The following is a 24,389-nucleotide window of genomic DNA, read 5'->3' as shown; positions in this document are numbered from 1 at the left end:
GCCAGCCCCCCAACCTGAAGCAAATGCTCACCAGCCACTACACACCACACCACAGAAACATTAACCCAGGAACCAATCCTTGTAACAAACCCTGTTGCCTACTCTGTCCCCATATCTACTCTAGCGACACTATCAGAGGACACAACCACATCAGCCACACCATCAGGGGCTCATTCACCTGCATATCTACTATGCCATCATATGCCAGCAATGCCCATCTGCCGTGAACATTGGCCAAACTGGACATTCTCTACGTAAAAGAATAAATGGACACAAATCAGACCTCAGGAATGGTAACATACAAAAGCCAGTAGGAGAACGCTTCAATTTCCCCGGACATCCAAGAACAGATTTAAAAGTAGCCATCCTTCAACAAAAAAACTTCAAAAACAGACTTCAAAGAGAAACTGCAGAACTACAATTCATTTGCAAATTTAATACCGTTAATTTGGGCTTGAATAAGGACTGGGAGTGGCTGGCTCACTACAAAAGCAATTTTCCCTCTCTTGGTATTCACACCTCCTCATCAATTATTGGGAGTGGACCACATCCACCTTAACTGAATTAGCCTTGCCAACACTGGTTCTCCACTTGTAAGGTAACTCCCTTCTTGTGTCAGTATAACAATGCCTGCATCTGTAATTTTCACTCCATGCATCTGAAGAAGTAGGTTTTTTACCCACGAAAGCTTATGCCCAAATAAATCTGTTATTCTTTAAGGTGCCACAGGACTCCTCATGTTTTTGTGGATACAGACTAACACGACTTCCCCTCTGATACCTAACTTCCCCACAGTTCTTGGGGGTGGGTTTTGTAGATTTATAGATTATCAAGACAGAAGGCACATTGTAATCATCTACTCCGACCCCATATATAACACAGTCCATAGGACTTCCTGGAATTAATTGCTACTTGAACTAAACATCATATCACTTGCATTTTTCTCCATGCCATTTTTCATTTCACATTGATGCACATCTGAGTGGTTCCTTCCTTTTCCACTAATGGTACTTCTAATTGATAGTGGGTATCCACCCTCTAGTTGCTATTGTCTGTTTCTAACATAAATCCTATGGTTACAAATAGATATTTTGCTGTATTACAACTGGCTCAAGAAACCAAAGCAAACTAAATCATGTGCTCTGAGCGTTTGGAGAATCAGAGCAGTTAGAGATAGAAAAGGAACTATTAGGTCATGGCATCCATCCACCTCCCAATGCCTGATTTTTCCCAGCAGTATATTTCTGCTTTTAAATGTAGCTTCTTTTCATTCTAATTAAATCAAAGAGACAGACAGATTACTATTATATAGCCCATCAAACCTTTGACTTTGAGAAAGTCCTTTTAGATTTATTTTATTGAGTGCACAGAGTGAGATGAAATATATTTCATTTTTACAAAGAAGTGAAATAGTAACAATAAAGAAACTGGGCCAAAGTGGAAATTGCTTTCAAACATACTAGCGGAATTGTGGGATTTCAGTGTTTGAAAATGGATGATGACATTTTCAAAGATTGTAGCCTAGCTTCCTGGAGTAAAACCTCAGTGCAATCAGGCAGATATTATTTACACTGAAAAATAGATGGACCATATACTGAGCTGGTGTAAATCACCATACCTCCACTGGTTTCACTGATTTACACCAGCTGAGGATCTGGCCCACATACATACATGTGTATAAAGTCTGATCTCCTACATAACACAAGTCATAGAACATCCCGCAAATAATTCCTGTTTGAACTAGAGCATATATTTTAGAAAAACATCAATCCTGGTTTAAAAGCTGATAGAGGGAGATTCTCAAATTAAAGCTCACAAGAATCCTTTTTAATCGAAAGTATTAGGCAATCTAAATATAATGGTCACTACCAGTTACCTCTGTCTTATCAGCAGGGCAGGGTTATATATTATATATTTGCAGGGTTCAGAAAGGAACTTAAGTTCTAAGTAAATGGCAGGTGGCATTGTTTTTATAAATCTATCTTCTTATTTCAATATCAAGACAATAGGAAAGTAGTGCGAAGAAGTGAAAAGTAAAGAGAGAATGCAGCAAACTGATGACACTGTTCACCCTGTACTTATTCAACCTGTATTGCTTGCACTTTCCTGATGATCATTTAACATGCAACAGTGACTATATTAAGTATTTTTACCATTCCCTACAAAGTCACCCCTGAGGATGCCACAGCAGCCCCACTAAGCTTCTGTTTCGATGCTTTAAGCTCCATTTTAATTAGCTGGTGGGAATGAATGGAATTATTTTGCCATTCCAGTGTCCCAATTTGACAAACTGGGACTTGGCACTAACTCTTTAGAAGACACTCAGTGCAGCTATATATGGTATATGCTAATGATGCTATTAGTAACACATTGCTGAATGCTAGCATATTAGACCTTATACTCTTATCTAGATGGTTCTTTACAAAAGTAACTTGACTAATAATGGAGAAAAGTTTTTGTTTTTGTTTTCTTTAAGATAACATTTCTGTGATACTGCTTTATACTGCCAAGGAAAGAGAGAGCAACTTCTATAAAGCAATATTTATTATTAATTAGATAAAGATTTTGACAGGTATTTTCTTTATCTACAGTCAAGATCTCTTAAAAAAGAAAATGACGATGAAATATGAAAGATCATAGGATGGTGATAAGCCCCCACTCTCTGTTGTGCTTGTTATGCACTGAGCTTGTTGGGTCCAGCACTGAACACAGAGTTAAGGCTATACATTTAGTTCAAGCCATCCCTCAATGAGACTGCTCATGTAAGGCCATATTCATCAAAGGGGTAGAGAATAGGTGGTTTTAATTTTTAATGAATAAATGGCATTTCTATTAATTAAAAGTCAAAAGTGAATAAATAAGGCATGACTAGTGATAATGACCAATTTTCTATATTTAGAAAAAACTAGTACTTCATAAATATTGAATTGTGCTGTGATCTGAAGTATGTCTGTACCGGGGCTCCATAAATAAAGACATTAGTGACTAATCACTAGAATTCGTCATTATTTATCTCCTTTCGCGTTTTAACCAACTGAAAAGTCATTTATTCATTACTACTCGAAACACAAAGAAAAAGTGTTCATTCTTTTGATAAATCTCTTAAGGAGGAGGGAAAATAGCATTTGGATAGTATGATGGTAAAGTGAAAATAAGAGAACCACTCAGCAATGAGAGAATCTTCCAAGGAATCATGGTTTCCTGACTCTGTCTCTCTCTCTGGGTATGATCCTGCTTTCACATACACCAGTTTTACATCAGTGCATATCTCCATTGACTTCAGTGGAGTTACTTCTGTTATCCACCCATAGACAGCAAGAATTAGGCCTCAGGGTCTTTTATAGAGGCATTACAGCATAAGATGAATGTACTGGGGTGGTGAATTGGAATATCTGTGTCAATTTTTCTTTACCTCCATACTCCTTGTGTAGTCACTTACACATGCAAAGGAGATGTGAAATGATGTTATTGTGATTTGGTAGCAGTTATAGTCACTTTGCACAGTTTATGTGACTACACAAAGTGGAAGGCAGTGGAGAATCAAGCCCAATTATACTAGCATGGGTGTAGAGGTAGGCAAGAAATCCCATAAGAAGTTTTTAAATTTTGAAAGTTTTTCTCATCCCAAATTGGAATGAAAATTTTGAAATCTCAAACATTTTCCTGAACTGAAAATCAGAAAAAAAAAATTCTGGATAGGGTCAAAATATTTTGTTTCAATAATTTTGAAAGATGTTATTTTAATTTTGACTTTTTAAGATTATTTAACATCTTTTTATACAAGTTACATTTAAAAATATAAAATTGTGTCAACATGAAAATGGAACTTTGTCATTTCAAAAATGTCAAAACTTTTTTCCATCAATTTATTTTACAAACAAATGTTAATCACAGAGACCCTTTCCTAGAAAGAGTTTTGGTTTCAATAAATCAAGCATCTTTTGATTAAAAACAAATATTAAAAAATTCCAACCAGCTCTAGTTGTGTGGAATAATTTTAACATGAGAATACAAGAATGACCATGCTGACTCCGACTAATGGTCCATGTAGCACAGTAGCTTCTCTTCTGACAGTGGCTGCTGCCAGATACTTCAGAGGGAATGGACAGAACAGGGAAATTACTGACTGATCCCTGTTGTCCAGTCCCAGCTTCTGGCAGTCAAAGGCTTAGGGATATCTAGAGCAGTGATCCCCAAACTTTTTGGGGTCATGCCTCCCCTTATTCCTGCATGCCCCATGCTAGTAGGGGGTTGCAGCTTGGGGGGGAAAGGGGCTGGACTCAGACAGAGGTAAGGGGGTGGAGGCTGGGGGTGGGTATGGGGTCAGGGTTGGGAATGGAGCCATGGACAGGGGCTGAGGCTGGGGGCAGGAGCAGAACCACAGCTGGACTGTAGTGCGGGCTAGCAGCCAGGTGAAGCTCTGCTCCAGGCCCTGCCCTCACTCCTGGTCTTGGACCTGGGTCGGGAATGGAGCTGCTGCCAGGGGCTGAGGCTGAAGGCGGAGCCACTCCAAGGCTGGGCATGGGGCAAGGTGTGGGGCCAGGAGCTTGGCCATGGCTGGGGGCGTGCCAGGGCTGAGTGGCGCTCCCTTCCTGCCCCCTCCCCCAGAGGGGGCTGGCCCAGGCCTGCTTCACCCCCCGAATGTTCCTCCATGCCCCCTTTGGAGTGGCGCGCCTCTCAGTTTGGGGACCTCTGATCTACAGCATGAGGTTTGTCTCTGACTGCCTTGGCTAATAGCCATTGATGGATCTATCCTCTATGACATAAGGGGCACTGGCCATTAAAGCAAGTGTTGCTTTGCTGGGCGGATGGTGGATCAGTCCCCCAGGGTGGTGTCACAGCATCTGCCAACCTATGGCAGCCCTTCTGTGTTAAGAGGGCTACTATTGGTCAATCTCAGAACTGTGAACAAATTCTAAAATTGGCCTATCGGCAATAATTGGCTTAATGATGTGTTGAGTGGAGACAGGCTTTTTGCTGCCCCATCCCCTGCTGCTGTGAAAATCCTGTCATTGCTCTCCGTTGCTTCAGATTATTGGTTGCATAGATCATCAATCTCCGTGCGATTCTGTCTGTTGGACTGTGTGTTCTGCATGGTTGCTGTTACTGGTCTGCATGAACACAGGTTGAATCAGAGCCGGCGCTTCCATTAAGTGACCCTAGGCGGTCACCTAGGGTGCCAGGATTCAGGGGGAGGCATTTTGTGCGCTCCCCACAGGGCGCATGGGAGCTTCCGGTTCCGCTCCCATCGCACCGCCGAAGAAGGACCTTCTGCCGACGTGCCGCAGAAAACAGCAGCAGGCAATTGAGCAGCTCAATGACTGCTGCTGTCGCCTGCGGCATTTCGGCGGAGGGTCCTTCTTCGGCGGCGCGATGGGAGTGGAACCGGAAGCTCCTGCGTGCCCTGTGGGGAGCGCACAAAATGCCGCCCCCCGAATTCTGCCTAGGGTGCCAGAAACTCTGGCACCACTCCTGGGTGGAATTTGAAGCAATCGTGTAGGTTTCATGTTGTTTGGGTACTGTAGTTATATGGCCCTCGTCACCAGAATGTCTGGACACTGAAGCAATAGGGCAGGTTTTACATTGCATGGGAACAATCTATTTACTGAATAATCACTGGTTTCCAATTCATATTGGTTTCACATTATCATAACTTCAGGTGATTAGTCCTGGCAACAAGGGCTAGATTCCCATCCATGGGGATAAAATTATGGTGATGGATGGCTGGTTCTTCTGTCCCCGGTGATATGAAGAAGTGAGGATATGCTAATTAGTCATCGACCCATCTTCACGATAGATGTTTGATTTGTAAGGACATCCAAGCACTATTGGGACTTGCATCCGACGAAGTGGGTATTCACCCACGAAAGCTCATGCTGCAAAACGTCTGTTAGTCTATAAGGTGCCACAGGATTCTTTGCTGCTTTTACAGATCCAGACTAACATGGTTACCCCTCTGATACTTAACATCCCTAACATGTACTTTAAATCAAATCAAGAGGTCACAAATGTGTTGCAAACAGAACAGTTTGTACTATATAATTTCAGTATTATGACCCTCCAGAGTGCAAAAATCTTGAGTCAGGTCCCATAAAAATCGAGAGATTGGTTCCAAAACCATGATTAAAAAAAATAAATTTGAATTCTGTTTATTCACCTTCTGGGTTTTCAATCTTTAGGATGCACTTGGGTCACATTTTTTCTTTTCTGAACAACCATGAATGCCCGAAACTTACTTATTGTTGTCATGGAAGCTGAGAGTCTCATATAATCACGTTACTCCAGCAGCTGAGGCTTTGCATCAAATGTCGCCAATCTCCTGATAAAATGCAAGCATGGGCAATGTTGTGTGAATGTGTACAGTAAATGGAGATATCCTTAGTCATACTGAGCAGAGAATTGCTTAATCAGATTTTCTTCTGAAAATTCTCCTCTCCCTGTCTCTAAATTGAACAGTGCCAGGGTGGAAGATGGTGGCACATAAGAACGGCCATATTGGGTCAGACCAAAGGTCCATCTAGCTCAGTATCTCGTCTTCTGACATTGGCCGGTGGATGTTGACAGACAGACACCCGGTCTGGGGACCAGTCCCATCCAGAGCCTCACAGCGCCTGCCTTATTCACTGTGGTGTTACTCCAATTTAATGCCATTCTCCAAGGGCTTATGCTGGTGAATGCCCTTCCAGAAGGATGTTATCAATGAAAGAGAAGTCAGAAAAAAGCCTCAAGACTGATTCAAAGGTTAGAAACCCTGCCGCCTAGTGAGAGACTCAGGAGCTCAATCTCTTTTGCTTAATGAAGAGAAGGTTACGGGGTGACTCAATCACAGTCTCTAAGTACCTTCATGGGGTGCTGGGGAGTGACTGCAGGGAGCCTGGGTCTTGCCCACCTCTGATGCCTGCAGTCCTTTTGTGATGTCAGGACCTGCCTGGTCCTGGCCCTTTATGATGCGTCACTGGACCAAACAGCCCCTCAGGAGAGATCCAGCCACCGCAGCAGCAGGGAGTGTAGCATCTCCACCCCCAGTGCGCGTCCAGACCATCCTTCCCAGCATGTTTGACGCTGGAGTGGGGATCATGCAGAGCTGGTTCTGTGCCTGCTGGGACAGCTCCTGGGTGATATACACCTGCATCCTTCTGGTCCTGTTCATCTGGGTGGCCATGGTGACTCAGCACAGCTTCTTCTGGAGAAGCAGGATGGTAGGAGGACCCTCCCCAACCACCCCCAGCCCCAAGCCGTCCTGCGCTCTCAGCAGAGCTTGCCTGGACACAGCCCCATGGAAGGGAGGGTGGGAGGGCCCGAGGCCCCCTGTTCTGACCAGGCCCTGTTGGGCTGACGGGGCACATCCACAGAGAGAGACAGGGCCACAGACAGAGCTCGTGGCTCCATTCATTGGTTGTTCCTTACTGCTCCGACCACCGGCTAGTGCTCGAAATGCCAGGGCTCTCCCTCATGGTCCCAGGGTTCCTGGCACCCCTGGCACTAAGCCGGCTCTGGCCAGTTATTTCCCTCCGCTGGGGGAAGCTGAACAAACCCTCCCAGCTCCCACCCAAAGCCACAAGCTTTCCGGGTCCCTGGCCTCCCAGCCAGCCAGGGAGAGGGCAGGCAAGAGGTGTGGGGAGAAAGGGGGAATCCAGGACAGATCTTTGGGTTTGGTCAGTTGGGGTTCCTCAAACCCCAACGGTATTGAGCCAAAGGTGTGGCATAGCAAAAATTATTGTAAATGGACACTTGCAATGAATTTGTTGTTATTGCTAATGGTAATTTTTGTATCTAATGTGCTGCTATTACCAAGAACTGTAAAAATGAACAATGTGCCTAATCTTTTGGCAAGAGATTATAAAAGGCTGATGCCTCAACTCCATCTAAACATAGCACTGATGACCGATCCCTGCTATGGATGTACTCCAGAGACTTGATTTGAACCTCCAGTTCCGCCAGTTCAGCCAGCCCCAGAGAGAGACAGCCATATTGGAAGGGCGCTGAAGATCTCTTCCCCGAGGGCTGATGTTCGCAGGCCTGCTTTGGCTACCTGCAGCAAGCAGATAACTGCCAGAAGAAGGATCCCAGCCTATTCAAAGAACAGAGTGCTTGCTGCTTGGTCAGCTCAAGAGGGTGTGAGGACATAAATGCCAATTAAGCAGCGCATGCTTTCAATGGATAGGATTAGTGGCCCATGTACCTTTCAGTACTGAAGAAATCTGTATGTTAGATACTGTTATTTTTCTTTGACTGGTATGTGCTGTATTGCAGTAATGATAAGAGCATGTTTCAATTTATGAGGCGTCTTAGTTAACCCACAGATTGTCGTCTTATCAACAGAAGGATTTTTTTTGTTTAGTCTGAGCAGCTTTACTACACTGTGGTGTCTTTCCTCCACATCAAAGCAACTCAGGCTACTGGCATCCCCAACTGTCCCAATTTGCATATTTGTGGTGTTCTCCACAGGTGGGAGTTCCGCTGTCAGAACAGACTGAACCTGCTCACTGTCCCTGCAATACAATGGAATTATTACGGGTACGGGTGTAATCAAAGTTTGGTGGGCCAGGCCCTTGTCTCTGGCTCTTTAATGGAGCCCTGACTCTGCTCTCCCGGGAGCCCCTCTCTGCCTGAACACCGGTTGCTCTCACAGGCCCTGCTCACTAGGTGACATCTACCCTGTCTTTCCATCCAGACTCCATGGAAGACTGGAGAACTGAGCAGGATTATGACATCACAGGTATCAAGGAGGCTGAACAGCTGTAACATAAGAATGGCCACACTGGGTCAGACCAAAGGTCCATCTGGCCCAGTATCCGGTCTTCCGACAGTGGCCAATGCCCGGTGTTTCAGAAGGAATCACCAGAACAGGGAATCATCAAGTGATCCATCCTCTGTCATCCATTTCCAATTTCTGGTAAACAGAACCTAGAGACCCTCAGAGCATGGTGGGGCATCCCTGCCCATCTTGGCTAATAGCCATTGATGGACCTATCTTTCATGAAATTATCTAGTTCTTTTTTGAATCCTCTTATAGTCTTGGCCTTCCCAACATTCTTTGGCAAGGAGTTGACTGTGCATTGTGTGAAGAAATACTTCCTTTTGTTTCTTTTCTACCTGCTGCCTATTCATTTCATATGGTGACCCCTAGTTCTTCTGTTGTGAGAAGGAGTAAATAACACTTTTTTATTTACTTTTTCCACACAAATCATGATTTTGTAGACCTCTATCATATCCCCTGTAGTTGTCTTTTCTAAGATGAAAAGTCCCAGTCTTATTAATCTCTCCTCCTATGCAAGCTGTTCCACACCCCTAATCATTTTTGTTGCCCTTTTCTGAACCTTTTCCAATTCCAAGATATCGTTTTTGAGATGGGGAGACCACATCTGCATGCAGTATTCCTACGCTTTGTTTCCTATGGTTCAGCCAGTTACTGATCCATGAGAGGACCCTTCCTCTGATCCCAGTACAGCTTATTTTGCTTAAGAGCCTTTGCTGAGGGACCTTGTCAAAGGCTTTCTGAAAATCCCCGTATGTCAGTGCACTGCAAGGCCTTCAGTGGCTTTTAAACTTTCCCGTGGGGACATCAGAGACATGGTCCAGTTAACTTGTGTTCAGGCCTAACAAGAACTCAGATGCAACCTGCTGTGAGAAATTCATTTTAACAAGGATGCCCTTGTACCAGCACAGACCACAGGTCAACATGTGTAACTTCAATAACAATGGTATTGGAAGAGCCCAAAATAACTGCTATAGGAATGTATTGACTATGACCCCTTACTTCAAATGCATTGTGGCCTAGTGGATAGAGCACTAGATGGAACTCAGGAGATTAAGTGCTAGTCCTGGCTCTGCTATTGTCTTCCTGGGTGACCTTAGGCAAGTCACTGCTCTTCTCTGTGCCTCATTTTCCCATCTCGAAAAGGGGGCTAATGCTACAGACCTCCTTTGTAACGTGCTTTGAAATCTACTGATTGAACATGTTAGATAAGAGTTAGGGCTCTTTATTATATTATGATATAGGGTGCTTTTCTTAAAGTGCCCACTGCTGGAGTCAAGTGATTTATCTGAGAATCTCTGCTCTTTATTTTATTTTATTTTATTTTATTTGTTAGCCAATTTTAAGCCCTCATGGTTGCAAAGAGAAGCTGGAGAACATGAATTGAGTGCACCCTAGCGGCTCAGATACCAGAAGGCAAATGAAGAGGTCCCCAGATGAATGTTTTTTGACGATCTCATTATTTTGAAGCCAATCTCATGATTTTGGTGGGGCCCAGCTCATGGTGTTGGAATGCTTGGGCTGGCGATACCATGAACGTTTTTCTGCACTGGTAGCACTAGAGAATCACTTCAGGGCTGCTTCTCACTTCAGGCTGGGAGATTCTGCCTCAGTCACAAGGGTTTTAGGAGTTCCCACAAGTAGGGAAAACATGTCCCTTGCCTAAGGGCTTGAGAGTCATAGAGCTCAGAAAAGACCCAGGGTTTTCCTGGGAAACCTGATGCCCTCTCTCCTGCCTTATTATGAGCTCATCCCACTTGGGCAGTTGCCCCATCCCATCTCCTGATCTAAGTACAGCATTGACACCTCACAGACTAGAGGGAGATTGCAGGAGGGCAACCCCATTGTGACCTAGAGATGACATCAGCGCCTGCCTGATGCCAGAGCAGCAACCTGCCCTCAGGTGTAGCCTGGGTACTTGTTGCTGCTTTGAGAGTGCCTGTGTTGAGAGTGTCTTAGTGCCTGAGCCCAGGGAAATTAGTTCACTCCTCCTCTATCTGCTCTTTGTAGTCTTTTATGCTGTGCTGAGGCTCGCCAGATCTGAGGTAAGTGAGACTCCTAGAGAGATAGAAAAGCTGGATTGATGCCAGCTGAATGCAGGAACCAAACATAAGTATTTTTCAATCAGCAGGCTCGGATCAAACTGATATGGGAATCAATCAATAAAGAATTAAAGGACAGGAATATATTTAAAGCAGGTTAACAATGTTTTATGGAAAATGGGCCATGTCAAACATAGATGTGACAAACTTAGACTTGTGTAACGTGTTTTTTTTCATAGATTCCAAGGCAAGATGGGCCCATTGGGATCTTCTAGTCTGACCTCCTGTCTAACGCAGGCCAAAGAACTTCCACACAATAATGCCTACTGCATACCTTTTATTAAAATGTCCAATCTTGATTTTAAAAATTGCCAGTGATGGAGAATCAATCCACCATGACCTTGGTCAATTGTTCCAATGGTTAATTCCTCTCACTGTTAAAAATGGACGCCTTCTTTCCAGTCTGAATTTGTCTAGTTTCAACTTCCAGCCATTGGACCATGTTAGACCTTTCTCTGCTAGATTGAAGAGCCCATTTGTAATTGTTTCTTCCCCGGGTAGGTATTTATAGACTTTTCCTCAAACCACCCTTAACCTCTTTAAGCGACATTGACTGAGCTCCTAAAGTCTATCACTACAAGGCATGTTTTCTAATCCTTTAATCATTCTTATGGCTCTTCTCGGAACCCTTTGCAATTTATCAACATCCTTCCTGAATGTTAGACACCAGAACTGGACACAGGATTCCAGCACTGGTTGCACCAGTGCCAAATACAGAGGTAAAATAACCTCTCTCCTCCAACTTGAGATTCCCCTGTTTATGCACACAAGTACCGCAGGACATTTGGATTAAAAATCAGCACTATACAATATCAATGGAGCACAGGTTAAAGGGATTGAGAACAGGCTAATGGCTAACTGACAGATCTTAAAAAGTAATTGTCAAAGGGCTCCTCGAATGTGGGTTTTTCTAATGGGGCTCTGCAGGGATCAGTACTAGGTCGGAGGCTATTCAACATTTTTTCAATGACTTGGAAGTAAATACAAAATTGCTGCTGATAAAAATGTACTGATGACACAAAGATTGGCAGAATGGTAAATAACGATGAGGACAGGGCAGTCATACAGAGAGTTCTGGAGAGTTGGTTTGGCAAATGGGGCCCATTCAAACAAAATGCATTTTCACACAGCCCAACACAGAGTTATACATCTGGGAACAAGGAGGGCCTATTCAGATTTGGATTTCACGATCTTTAGTTTTGTATCATCTGCAAATCTGGCCACTTCACTGTTTCCCCACTTTTCTAGATCAACTCTGGTCCCAGTACAGATCCTTGGGGGACCTTGCTATTTATCTCTCTTCATAAACTCACCATTTATTCCTACCTTTGGTTTCCTATCTTTAAACCAGTTACTGGTCCATGTGAAGACCTTCCCTCTTATCCCATGACAACTTACTTTGCTTAAGAACCTTTGATGGGAGAACTTGTTAAAGGCTTTCTGAAAGTTCAGATACACTATATCCACTGGATCGCCCCTGTCCACATGCTTCTTCACCCCTATGACATTACACCCCATATTCTTCATATAAATATTGTTCTATGAATATGGCATAACTAAGGTATGTTTTATGCAAGATGGGTTATGTGAGATATCATTGGAAAGGTTCTGATTTACTGAATGGGATTATCCTATCTGTATGGATGTATCATTTCTGTATCTGAAGCAAGGAATATGGGCTCTCTATCAATTACAAAAGTGCTTGCACCGGGGGAATGCCCCCAAACAGTGGGCAATCAGCCTGGACGGGCCATTAGGAAGGACGATAGGACTTGGAAGATACTAATCTTCCTCCTTCCTGAGAAGTTTCCTGGGATGCTGCTTTGACACTGCAGCGTCATGTGATCATGTCACCTCATAGAATCATAGAAGGCCAGGGTTGGAAGGGACCTCAGGAGGTATCTAGTCCAACCCCCTGCTCAAAGCAGGACCAATTCCCAACTAAATCATCCCAGCCAGGGCTTTGTCAAGCCTGCCCTTAAAAACCTCTAAGGAAGGAGATTCCACCAGCTCCCTAGGTAACCCATTCCAGTGCTTCACCACCCTCCTAGTGAAAAAGTTTTTTCCTAATATCCAACCTAGACCTCCCCCATTCAACTTGAGACAATTGCTCCTTGTTCTGTCATCTGCCACCACTGAGAACAGACTAGATCCATCCTCTTTGGAACCCCCTTTCAGGTAGTTGAAAGCGGCTATCAAATCCCCCCCCCCAATTCTTCTCTTCTGCGGACTAAACAATCTCAGTTCCCTCAGATGGACATCATTTGGGACTGGCGGTATTTTTCCACTAGGAGGGAGTGAGGGGTCAAACTGGGAGACAAAGGATTCCTGTCATAGCCAAATCCTATTTAAGGCTTGGAAGGGAGTTAATCTAGGCTCTTCTCCACCACCTCGCTGCCCCAAAAGGAAGACTGCTGAAAACACCTGGAGAAATAAAGGAACTAAACTGTGCGGGAGGGGGACAGGGGCTGAGCCCAGGCGAGAAAGATCTAGCCTGTGAAAGGAATACCTGGCTAGTTAAGCTGCAAGCAGTGCGGTTTACCTTCAAGAAACTTTGCAGCTCCCAGGCAAGTGGGCTGAACTCATGCCAAACTGTTGTTGTTGTTGTTTGGTGTAAAAGAGCTGCCGTTTAAGGATGATATTGGGGTTATATCAGCACTTGTTTGGGTGCATTTGCATAACCCATTCATGGCTTCACCACTCAGGAGTAGCATGGCCATCCCAAATGCATGCAGATAAAACCCCGATATCATGCATTCCCTAAATATGTATCTAGGAAACACTGTTGTCCAGAGGTTGGATTTCTTCCCCAAGGTCTGAATTCCGTGCATGGTATCTGGGGTTAGTTGCATACCCTGCAATCCTAAAACCTGCAGAGTTTTGTCATCTCTGCAGGAGAGAGAACTTTGCAGGCTCTCTCCTTCAATGCTTATAAACTCTGCAGGCTCCGGGTACCAGCAATCCCTGTTTCTCCAACCCCTGGATTGTTCCAGTGACCCCTGTTATGGGTTGTGCTGTGTGCCCTACATTGTCTGCATCACAGGAAAGCACAATGCCTACCCAGGAGGCCTCATAGTGCAATACTCTTCCACAAAGAAAAACTTCCCCCTGGCCCCACATGGCAATCACCTCTGGCTCATTGTTCGCTCAGGTTTATTGAGGAGTTCTCTTCTAACCCTGCTGCTTTCTCTGTGTGTGGCAGGCTCTTCGGAGGAAGAGGAGACACAGAAAGAAAAAGCAGAAACCAAAAGGTAAGCAGCCCCTGACCCCACAGCTGCGGTGGCAGACTCAGGCCCCATGCAAAGCAGAGAAATAGGGTCTATTCCCCCACCTGCCTCCCCTCTTCCTGCGAAGGCACAGTCGTGCCCAGAGTCGTGCAGAGGCACTGGCTGGGGCTCCGTTCACAGGCTGCCCCTGAAATCTGGGGCTTTAGGGTGCTAGGAAGCAACGAGTGCCCATGCAGCTCAATGTCTCCTTTATGTCTCACTTCTGGCAGCTTTTGGGTGCTGTGAGGAAGAGCTGGAGGAGGCTGGTGCATCCCTAGAGACATGGTAAGCAATGCCCCCCTCCATGAATCTGCAGTGGGTCAGTCCTCTCCTTTAGTGTCATGCAATTCATCCCCACCCGAGTAATCCCTCCCCTGCCCCGACCTATGTACCACACAAGGAACTCTTCTCCTTTAGACTCATGCAATTCATTCCCACCCAGCAGAAGTTGCCATCTCTAATCCACCCCCACGCATCACACAGTTCATTTAACCTGGGGCAGTGGTGGTGGGGGGTAGATTGTGTCAACTGGACTGGACCATCCTCCCCTCCCAAGAGGGGGAGAAAATGTTTTCTGGGAGCAGCCCCGTGCAGGTGAGGTGGACAGATCAGGAGGAAGGCTGGCCTTTCTGGTACAGTGAGTAGGGTGAAAGGGATCCAGCAGCACTTGTGTCACGGCCCCTTCTCCAGTCCCCCAGCAGGATTTGAACCCTGGACCTTCAGCTCTGCAGCATAAAACACCCCTTAGAGCTGAAGAGGTAGCTGTATTAGTTGGCAGCTATAGTAGGCTGTTATCCTATATGTTGATTAGCTTCCGTGGGCGGGACATGACACACACACTGCCAGTAGGATACCTCCTCAGCACTAGACAGTGCTCACCTAACAATCCAGCTAACCCCAAACCAGAACATCCAAGGCCCGGGTATTGCAGAGGAGGAGGCTGCCTCAGTGGAGAATGGGACAGGGAGCCTTTCGGTGCCTCCCCTCTGGGTAAAACAGGGCCTGAGGGCAGGGCCTGAACTCAGCTATCTGCTCTCTCTGTTCCACAGCTGCCCTGTGCAGCCGGAGAAGTTCGGCTTGGCTCAGTGCCTCAGACTGGTTGAGAAGAGGCTACAATACGTGGCCAGACACCTGGATGAAGTTCTGATACCGTAAGGCAACTGACCAGGGTGCACCAGACTGGGGTCTGGGTGGGAGGGGAGAGTGAATGTAGAGAGGAGGGAGCAGGGAAAAGCAGACACTCCAGGATCCTAAAATAACAGGGAAAAAGCCACTAAGAGGCTTTAGCTTCCAAGGTGAGATACCAGTGAAAGTGAGGTGAGGGATGATCAGAAATTAAATGCAGAGACTACAAGTTGGGGTTGTGAGTAGGATCAAATCCTTCTGTAGGGCAATATCTGCCAGCAGACGACTGTCTAGAACCTGCCCGTGCTGTGTTTCAAAGAAAAAGCAATCCAATGACACCCTGCGAGGGGGTGTCCACCCCACACAGCCCTGGAAGGGGCTCAGGTGGCCAGGCAGGCCCATGAACTCCACAGGGTGCACCTGCAGGAAGAGCCGGGGAGCAGGGAATTGATTCCAAGCAGGCTCAGCTGGCAGGAACAGATGGGGCCTATAAAGCCAGGAAGCTGGCAAGAGACAGGGGCTGCGGCTGGGAAAGGGCAGCCCCTCCCTGGGAAGAGGGGGGAGTGTTTGGAGCTGGTGCACCCAGAGCAAGGAGGGGAACCAGGAGTAGTAGGAAGCAGTCCAGGCTGGGAGAGGAAAGCCCAGAACTGCTGGGTTGAGGGTCCCTGGCCTGGAGCCCAGTGTGAAGTGTGGGCCCAGGTTTCCCTACCAGCCCCCGAGGGCATGGCATGGACCGGCAGGGCAGTGAACAGGAAAACTGTCTGGGTCATTGTGGGAGTGACAGTGACCACGTGCGACAATTGGAAGGGGCATTGACACCGAGAGCTAATCCCATCCCCAGAGTAGGCACCAGACAAGCAGTGAGTGGGACACCACGTGATACACCCTAAACACGAGTCATCAGCCAGGACTTTCAGGACCATAGCACAGACCTCCACCACCGGAGAAACTCCATTAACTGGGAGCAAAAGTAAGTTGTTAGCCTCTAGGGTATCAGCCATTAGAACAGGACAGTTTTCCAGTGGGTTAGAATGTAAGAACATAAGAACAGCCAGACTGGGTCAGACAAAGGTTCATCTAGCCCAGTATCCTGTCTTCCAAAACTGGCCAATGCCAGTGCAGCAGAGGGAATGGCCAGAACAGGGAATCATCAAATGATCCATCCCCTGTCGCCCATTCCCAGCTTCAGACAAACAGAGACTAGGGACACCATCCCTGCCCACCTTAGCTAATAGCCATTGATGAATTTATCTAATTCCTTTTATAGTTTATAGTCTTGGCCTTCACAACATCCTCTGGCAAGGGTTACACCCACATGCTCACATCTTCCTCCCCCAAACCAATTGTTGTTAGCTAATCAGTCTATTAAAATAGCAGTAGATCCCCGATCATGCTCAAGGCCCAATCGTGCTAGGTGCTGCACATGTGCGTGTGATGAAGGGGTTATCGTTCTAGATAAAATGAGTGCCAGCTCCCCCTCTCAGTCCTTCGTTACCCAGCTGATGTCCTTGTGTCGGGGTGTGGTGTGCAATGCATGCCTAGGCACTGCCCCACTGCACTACTGTTAGAAGGCTGTGCCCAAGCCCTGCCTTTGCTCAGCAGAGCCATGTCCCATCTGTCCCTGTCTGCTCTTTCCCACAGGCCGAGTGTGTCGACATCTGCCATGAGCCAGTTCTCCTACTCCTCTAGGGAATCTACCACCTCTGCCCTCTGGAATCACTGCTTCTTTTCCCTGAGAGAAGCCGCCATGATTCAATCAGAGCCCCTCTGCCACACAAGGGAGATCATGCCTGTCGGGGGCTGGGAAGGATCCGCTCATCCCATCCAAGCCCAGCCTCTCACCAGGCCTCCTGCCTACAGCAGATGAGACCGGGGAGAGCAGACCATAGGTCTGGACCAGACGTCAGTCCGTGGCTTAGACTTCAACATCCGCCAGAAGCATCTGCAAAGTCAACTAGGGGCTCCTACCCCATACACAGAGTCGCTGGCCAAGATGATCCCTAACATCCCTGCTCTGCGCCCACCGGACAGAGACCCCAGGGTTAAGTTCAACATGAGCAGGGTCCATTTCCTAAGCTGTGAAGTCCTGGAGGAACTGGACTGTCACGTGCACACAAAGAGACGCCAGCATGAGCAGGGCTTACCCCTCACCCCCCAGAAACCCCACACAGCTCTTCTGCCTCCAGCTCCACAAACCCCCATCCTGGGGGAGCCATTGCTGGGTGAACGGGACACCAAGCAGCAATTGATATTAGACACAGATTGGCCCAAATGTGGATTTCCAGCAAAGGTCCTGGAGCCCCTCAGATCCAACACCAGCCCTCAGCGTGCACAGGCAATCCAGGAGTCATGTGTCTGCCCCTCTGGACCCCTGCCTCAAAAGGCCCACAGGATCATGGCATCCCCTGATGCCATCCTGGCCAGGCTTGTGCCCACGGTGGTGGTCAAGCTGCAGGATCACATTGCTCAGAAATGCTCAGAGATCCAAATGGAGGCGTTCCCAAAGATGGTGAGAGAGTCGCACAGAGATGCTCCCCTCGTGAGAGAGACGGCAATAGCAGAGAAGACGCTCACAGACACACTTCACCTTTATAGGAGCGAGTTGAGAAAGCCCCTTACCAGTGTAAGCGGCACCAAAGGGACTGAAGAGAAGCTGGAGCTGCACATGGAGAGGAAGGTTCTCTTGGGAGAAGGCTCTTGTCTGGGGCCAGGGGCACAGGCAGGTGAGGGCAGGGCAGATCATCCCAGGACCCAAAGCCACCAGGTTGCTCCAGAGGCCCCAGGCTCTAAGCAGCTAACAAGATCCACCCTTGACTCTCTCCTTGCTGGGCAGGCTGCACACGACCTGCAGCTGAAGCACCTGATGGAAAGGTTGAGCAGCTCCCGCCCCTTGGCGGGCCAGGTCTCATTCTGCCAGCAGTGCCGAAAGACATATCCAGGAAAGATGAAGGATAAGAAAACTCAGGAGGAGACATCTGCTGAGCTGCATGGTCTTGGAGACGACATGGATCCACATGGGCTTGATGGAACTGTGAATTCGAAGCTCTTCAGGGATCAGCTGCCAATTAGAGTCTGCAAGAACTGCAGTAAGCTTCGACGGAAGAGACCAGCTGGCCCTGCAGGTGCTGACTTGCCCGGAAGATCCCATGGAATTCCACAGTGATGGACTCCAGGAGACTCCTCAGCATCATCCAACCACAAAAAGATGCCAGTGGTGTGGCTCCTTCCAGCAGACAGGAGAAAGACGCAGGATGGAATGGGGAAAACAGCTCCCAGTAAGCAACCAAAGATGGTGTCCATTGCTACAAGTACAACAGAGCTTTCGCAAGCTGGGGAGAAAACAACTGGGAGTCCTGACGGTTCTCCCCCAAAGTCACCAAAGGCCTCTAGAGCTAGGACATCATCCCCTTCAAGGAGCAAAGTTCCAATTCTCAAACGGATGTTAATGTGCCTCAAGAAAACCTGCACTAAGCTTCAAAACAAAGTAAAGTCCCAAATGTCCAAGGACTCTCGTTCAAGAACACCTGATGCTAAATTTACAAAGCCACCCCTTGGGAAAGCAAGGGCCTCCAAGGGTGTCTGGTAGTAGTATAAGGGCCCTACCATCAATAAAACACTAAACCCTCCCCTTGACCCCTCAAAACCCGCTCCTTGACCCCTTAAGCCCCAACCACCTGTCACTGGAAGTCCCACCCATGGCGGACACATGAACGGAAGCAAAGTGTGTCATGTGACCCCTCTAAGAACTCCTCCCACTGCCCTCTACCAATCAGGATGGGTTTCACCCCCGTAGGCCCGCCCCGAGAGGAGATTTGACCAATCAGGGGGTGTTCTGGGCCAGGGTGACCCTCCAGAAGTGGTTCGTGTGACCCCTCTAAGAACTCCTCCCACTGCCCTCTACCAATCACGATGGGTTTTGGCTGCATAGGACAGCCCTGAGAGCAGGTTTGACCAATCGGGGGTGTTCCAGGGCGGGGTGACCCCCCCAGGAGCGGGTCCTGTGACCCCTCTAAGAACTCCTCCCAGTGCCCTCTGCAGTCAGAGTGCAGTACCATCACCCCATAAGTCCCAGCACCGAGGCAGAAGAGGCCCTCTTTTACCCAGAACACGTGCTCTGGAGATCATGGAGACATGGACTCCTTCACCACCCCCGTGAGAACGTCAGACTTTGTTTTAGCCCCGAGGCTTTGGACTTGTGTGGGAAAAGCGCTACATCAGCGAGAGTTGCGACGAGGGCCCTTTGACTCAGCTGTTGATGGATACGCTGGAACCCGAAACCCAAACCCTCGTGAGGCACCCCAATGAGCGTGACCACCTCTCATTGTCTGCTCCTCTAGAGGAGAAAGGCTAACGCAGCTAGGGGGAGTCACCGGAGGACAAGGTGAATGGAAAAGACATCACTCAGGTAAATGAATGATTAAGAAGTGACGGCTGATGATGGGGTGTAATGGGTTAGGAACCACGGGGTTGCATAAATCTAAAAACAAGCAGTGGGGGGCTTACACTGTTTCTTTTCTGAAAATCTCTCAACAGCTCGACGATGCCTTTATCAAAGCCTTTGAGAACCAACCACAAACACAACTCCAGTTCATCAGCGGCCACCACCACACCAAGCCCTGAGAAAACTGTGTGTGCGAAAATGCTCATATTCACAAACCCGGAGCACGCGCTCTAGTGGTTGTGAATAAAAAAATAAGGACTGACAAACCATTCTCCCTACACCATAAGCTCGTCACAGCTTCCCCATAGTCTTGTGTTTGGGAAAAGTATGATGCTTCATTCAGAAAACTGATGAAGATTTGGGGAAAATATGATGCTTTGTTCAGAATACTGGTGGCTGCTATATCCTCGGGGGGTCTAAAAGAAAGGAGGGCTGGAAAGACCCTACTTATAAAGGCCAAAATGCCGTTAGCCTTCTTGGCAACAAGGGCACACTGTTGACTCATATCCAGCTTCTCATCCACTGTAACCCCTAGGTCCTTTTCTGCAGAACTGCTGCCTAGCCACTTGGTCCCTAGTCTGTAGCAGTGCATGGGATTCTTCCATCCTAAGTGCAGGACTCTGCACTTGTCCTTGTTGAACCTCATCAGGTTTCTTTTGGCTCAGTCCTCTAATTTGTCTAGGTCCCTCTGTGTCCTATCCCTATCCTCCAGTGTATCTACCACTCCTCCCAGTTTACTGTCATCTGCAAACTTGCTGAGGGTGCAGTCCATGCCATCCTCCAGATCATTAATGAAGGTATTGAACAAAACCGGCCCCAGGACCGACCCTTTGGGCACGTCGCTTGAAACCAGCTGCCAACTAGACATGGAGCCATTGATCACTACCCGTTGAGCCCGACGATCTAGCCAGCTTTCTATCCAGCTTATAGTCCATTCATCCAGCTCAGACTTCTTTAACTTGCTGGCAAGAATACTGTGGGAGACCGTATCAAAAGCTTTGCTAAAGTCAAGGAATAACACGTCCACAGCTTTCCCCTCATCCACAGAGCCAGTTATCTCCTCATAGAAGGCAATTAGGTTAGTCAGGCATGACTTGCCCTTGGTGACTCCATGCTGACTGTTCCTGATCACTTTCCTCTCCTCTAAGTGCTTCAGAATTGATTCCTTGAGGACCTGCTCCATGATTTTCCAGGGACTGAGGTGAGGCTGACTGGCCTGTAGTTCCCCGGATCCTCCTCCTTCCCTTTTTTAAAGATGGGCACTACAGTAGCCTTTTTCCAGTCATCTGGGACCTCCCCCGATTGCCATGAGTTTTCAAAGAGAATGGCCAATGGCTCTGCAATCACATCCGCCAACTCCTTTAGCACCCTCGGATTCAACGCATCCGTCCCCATGGATTTGTGCTCATCCAGCTTTTCTAAATAGTCCCGAACCACTTCTTTCTCCACAGAGGGCTGGTCACCTTCTCCCCGTACTGTGCTGCCCAGTGCAGCAGTCTGGGAGCTGACCTTGTTTGTGAAGACAGAGGCAAAAAAATCATTGAGTACATTAGCTTTTTCCACATCCTCTGTCACTAGGTTGCCTCCCTCATTCAGTAAGGGGCCCACCTTTCCTTGACTTTCTTCTTGTTGCTAACATACCTGAAGAAACCCTTCTTGTTACTTTTAACATCTCTCACTAGCTGCAATTCCAAGTGTGATTTGGCCTTCCTGATTTCACTCCTGCATGCCTGAGCAATATTTTTATACTCCTCCCTGGCCATTTGTCCAATTTTCCACTTCTTGTAAGCTTCTTTTTTTGCCTTTAAGATCAGCAAGGATTTCACTGTTAAGCCAAGCTGGTCGCCTGCCATATTTACTATTCTTCCTACACATTGGGATTTTTTTTCCTGCAACCTCAATAAGGATTCTTTAAAATACAGCCAGCTCTCCTGGACTCCTTTCCTCCTCATGTTATTTTCCCAGGGGATCCTGCCCATCAGCTCCCTGAGGGAGTCAAAGTCTGCTTTTCTGAAGTCCAGAGTCTGTATTCTGCCGCTCTCCTTTCTTCCTTGTGTCAGGATCCTGAACTCGACCATCTCATGGTCACTGCCTCTCTGGTTTTACTGCAGTTTCATACCGGAGCTCTGAGCAGTCAGACTGCTCTCTGACATACAATGCAACTCCCCCAACTTTTCTGCCCTGCCTGTCCTTCCTGAACAGTTTATATCCATCCATGACAGTACTCTAGTCATGTGAGTTATCCCACCAAGTCTCTGTTATTCCAATCACATCATAGCTCCTTGACTGTGCCAGGACTTCCAGTTCTCCCTGCTTGTTTCCCATGCTTCTTGCATTTGCATATAGGCACTTAAGATAACTCACTGATTGTCCTGCTTTCTCAGTCTGAGACAGGAGTCTTCTCCTCTTGCACTCTCCTGCTCGGGCTTCCTCCCGGTGTCCCATTTCCCCACTTACCTCGGGGCTTTGGTCTCCTTCCCCCGGTGAACCTAGTTTAAAGCCCTCCTCATTAGGGTAGCCATCCTGCTGGCAAGATGCTCTTCCCTCTCTTCGTTAGGTGGAGCCCGTCTCTGCCGCACTCCTCCTTCTTGGAACACCATCCCATGGTCGAAGAATCCAAAGCCTTCTCTCCGACACCACCTGCGTAGCCATTCATTGACTTCCACAATTCGACGATCCCTACCCAGGCCTTTTCCCTGCACAGGGAGGATAGACGAGAACACCACTTGTGCCTCAAACTCCTTTATCCTTCTTCCTAGAGCCACGTAGTCTGCAGTGATCCACTCAAGGTCATTCTTGGCAGTATCATTGGTGCCCAAGTGGAGAAGCAGGAAGGGGTAGCGTCTGAGGGCTTGATGAGTCTCGGCAGTCTCTCCGTCACATCGTGAATCCTAGACCTTGGCAAGCAGCAGACCTCTCGGTTTTCTCGGTCGAGGCGGCAGATAGATGACTCAGTCCTCCTGAGGAGGGAGTCCCCAACCACCACCACCACCCTTCTCCTTCTCTTGGGAGCGGTGGTTGTGGAACCCCCATCCCTAGGACAGTGCATCTCGTCCCTTCCAATTGGTGGAGTCTCCTTCTGCTCCCTTCTCTCAGATGTATCATTGTGACAGTGCTGCCCGTGGGAGCCAGCTGAGGTCACTCAATCAGGGTGAACTGGAAACCAAACCGGCCAGACAAACCCCAAATGTTGGTGGTTATTCCAATACTTAGATTTACCAACCAGCACAAAACAGCTTCTGTAGTACCTTACTGGTTACTCAGAAGTCCAAACCACGCAGTTCCCTTAAAGTGCCCAGCCTTAGGCCTCCATCCAGACACACCTGTCAGATATGCTGATGATTCCTGAAAATCTTATCTCATCATATAAAAGAAAAGGTTCTTCCAATCCCAAAGGATCAGCCACACACCCAGGTCCAATTATAACTTAGATCTTACCCAAAATACATGCTACAGCCAATTCTTATTAACTAAGCTAAAATTTATTTAAAAAGAAAAAAGAGAGAGAGTGTTGGTTAAAAGATAAAGATACAGACAGACTTGAATTCAACTCTTGAGGTTCAGATACATAGCAGAGATAAGCTTGTAGTTGCCAAAAGTCCTTTTAGAAATAGTCCATAGGTTATAGTCCAATGTCCGTATTCAGATCTCAGTCCTTGTGGCTTAAGGTTTCCCCCTCTTGAAACCCAAAGCAGATCTGAGATGAAGCAGGATTGTGTCCCAGGGTTTTTATACATTTCCAGCAGCCTTTCGGCCTGAGAAAACAATAGGCTTACCTCTCCTTCTCCCAAACATCCTGGCAATTAGCACAGGGTAATTTATCCATTAAACAGTTCAGATACAGGTTACCACAACCTTCAAAGAGACACAGAGACAATAATACTATTTCACTCAAGTATCTTCCTAAATGTTAATATTCCTTTTTTGATCTTTGAATTCAAACTATAGCAATAGACAAGACTTGTTTGCTTACATCACAAGCCCTGAGCAAACATCTACCCTTTTACCGCTAACAATGCAGACTTGCATTTCAAAGCTCTATTAATTTACATATCTTCCTAACCAGTCCTTAAGGTTCACCCATGGGTCAGGTCAGTCTGTGAGTTGATTAACTCTTTCTGGCCCTGTCACCTTTCAATGAAATATTATACCACACTCATAACGTCACAATCATCTAGTCCACTCTCCACATTAGTACCTGTGGAAAGAACATGAAAACGGTTGCTCATCTGCATCTCCATTGCTGGTACATGGATGCTCCTCTTTCTTCTTCTGGAGGTCACATGCTGCCAAATTTCTTCACCGTCCCTCTCTCCCCTCTGCCCAACCTGCTCCGATTCTTCAGGATGTTGTGCCTGTAGAAGCATATCCTGACATCTGTCCAGGAAATCTTCATTTTCTCTTATGAAATGCAGGGTCGATGCTTGTTTCTCCAGACCTCGAACCTTCTCTTCCAATATGGAGACCAGCTTGCACTTTGTACAGACAAAGTCGCTTCTGTCCTGTGGCAGAAAGACAAACATGGCACAACCTGTGCAGGTTACAACACCTGAACGCTCACCTTCCATAATTTCTTCCTTCTAAGAGCTTCCTCAGCTGTTGCAGCAACTCACAGAAGCCCGCAAGATGAAAGCCTCAGTGGGCTCTCCCCAGGCAAACTCCCTCTGTTCGCTGCTCAGCTGCTTCGCTGCTGACTG

The 24,389-nt window shown here is 47.2% G+C and overlaps 1 protein-coding gene across 2 annotated transcripts; it reads left to right on the top strand.

The window, feature by feature from the left end:
- Positions 1-7,008: 7,008 nt before the first annotated feature.
- On the top strand, positions 7,009-18,884 carry LOC123367215. 2 transcript variants are annotated; one of them, XM_045011300.1, is made up of 5 exons: positions 7,009-7,199; positions 14,063-14,111; positions 14,357-14,411; positions 15,176-15,277; positions 16,893-18,884. In XM_045011300.1, the coding sequence occupies exon 5, from the start codon at positions 17,245-17,247 to the stop codon at positions 18,412-18,414; it is 1,170 nt and encodes a 389-aa protein (XP_044867235.1). In that variant the 5' UTR covers positions 7,009-7,199; positions 14,063-14,111; positions 14,357-14,411; positions 15,176-15,277; positions 16,893-17,244; the 3' UTR covers positions 18,415-18,884. Both variants share the same exon structure in this region, with proteins under 2 accessions (XP_044867235.1, XP_044867236.1).
- The last annotated feature ends 5,505 nt before the right edge of the window (positions 18,885-24,389 follow it).

Source organism: Mauremys mutica, chromosome 3 (assembly GCF_020497125.1).
Source record: "Mauremys mutica isolate MM-2020 ecotype Southern chromosome 3, ASM2049712v1, whole genome shotgun sequence".
NCBI lineage: Eukaryota > Metazoa > Chordata > Testudines > Geoemydidae > Mauremys > Mauremys mutica.
This window is presented reverse-complemented; position numbering and strand designations above follow the sequence as displayed.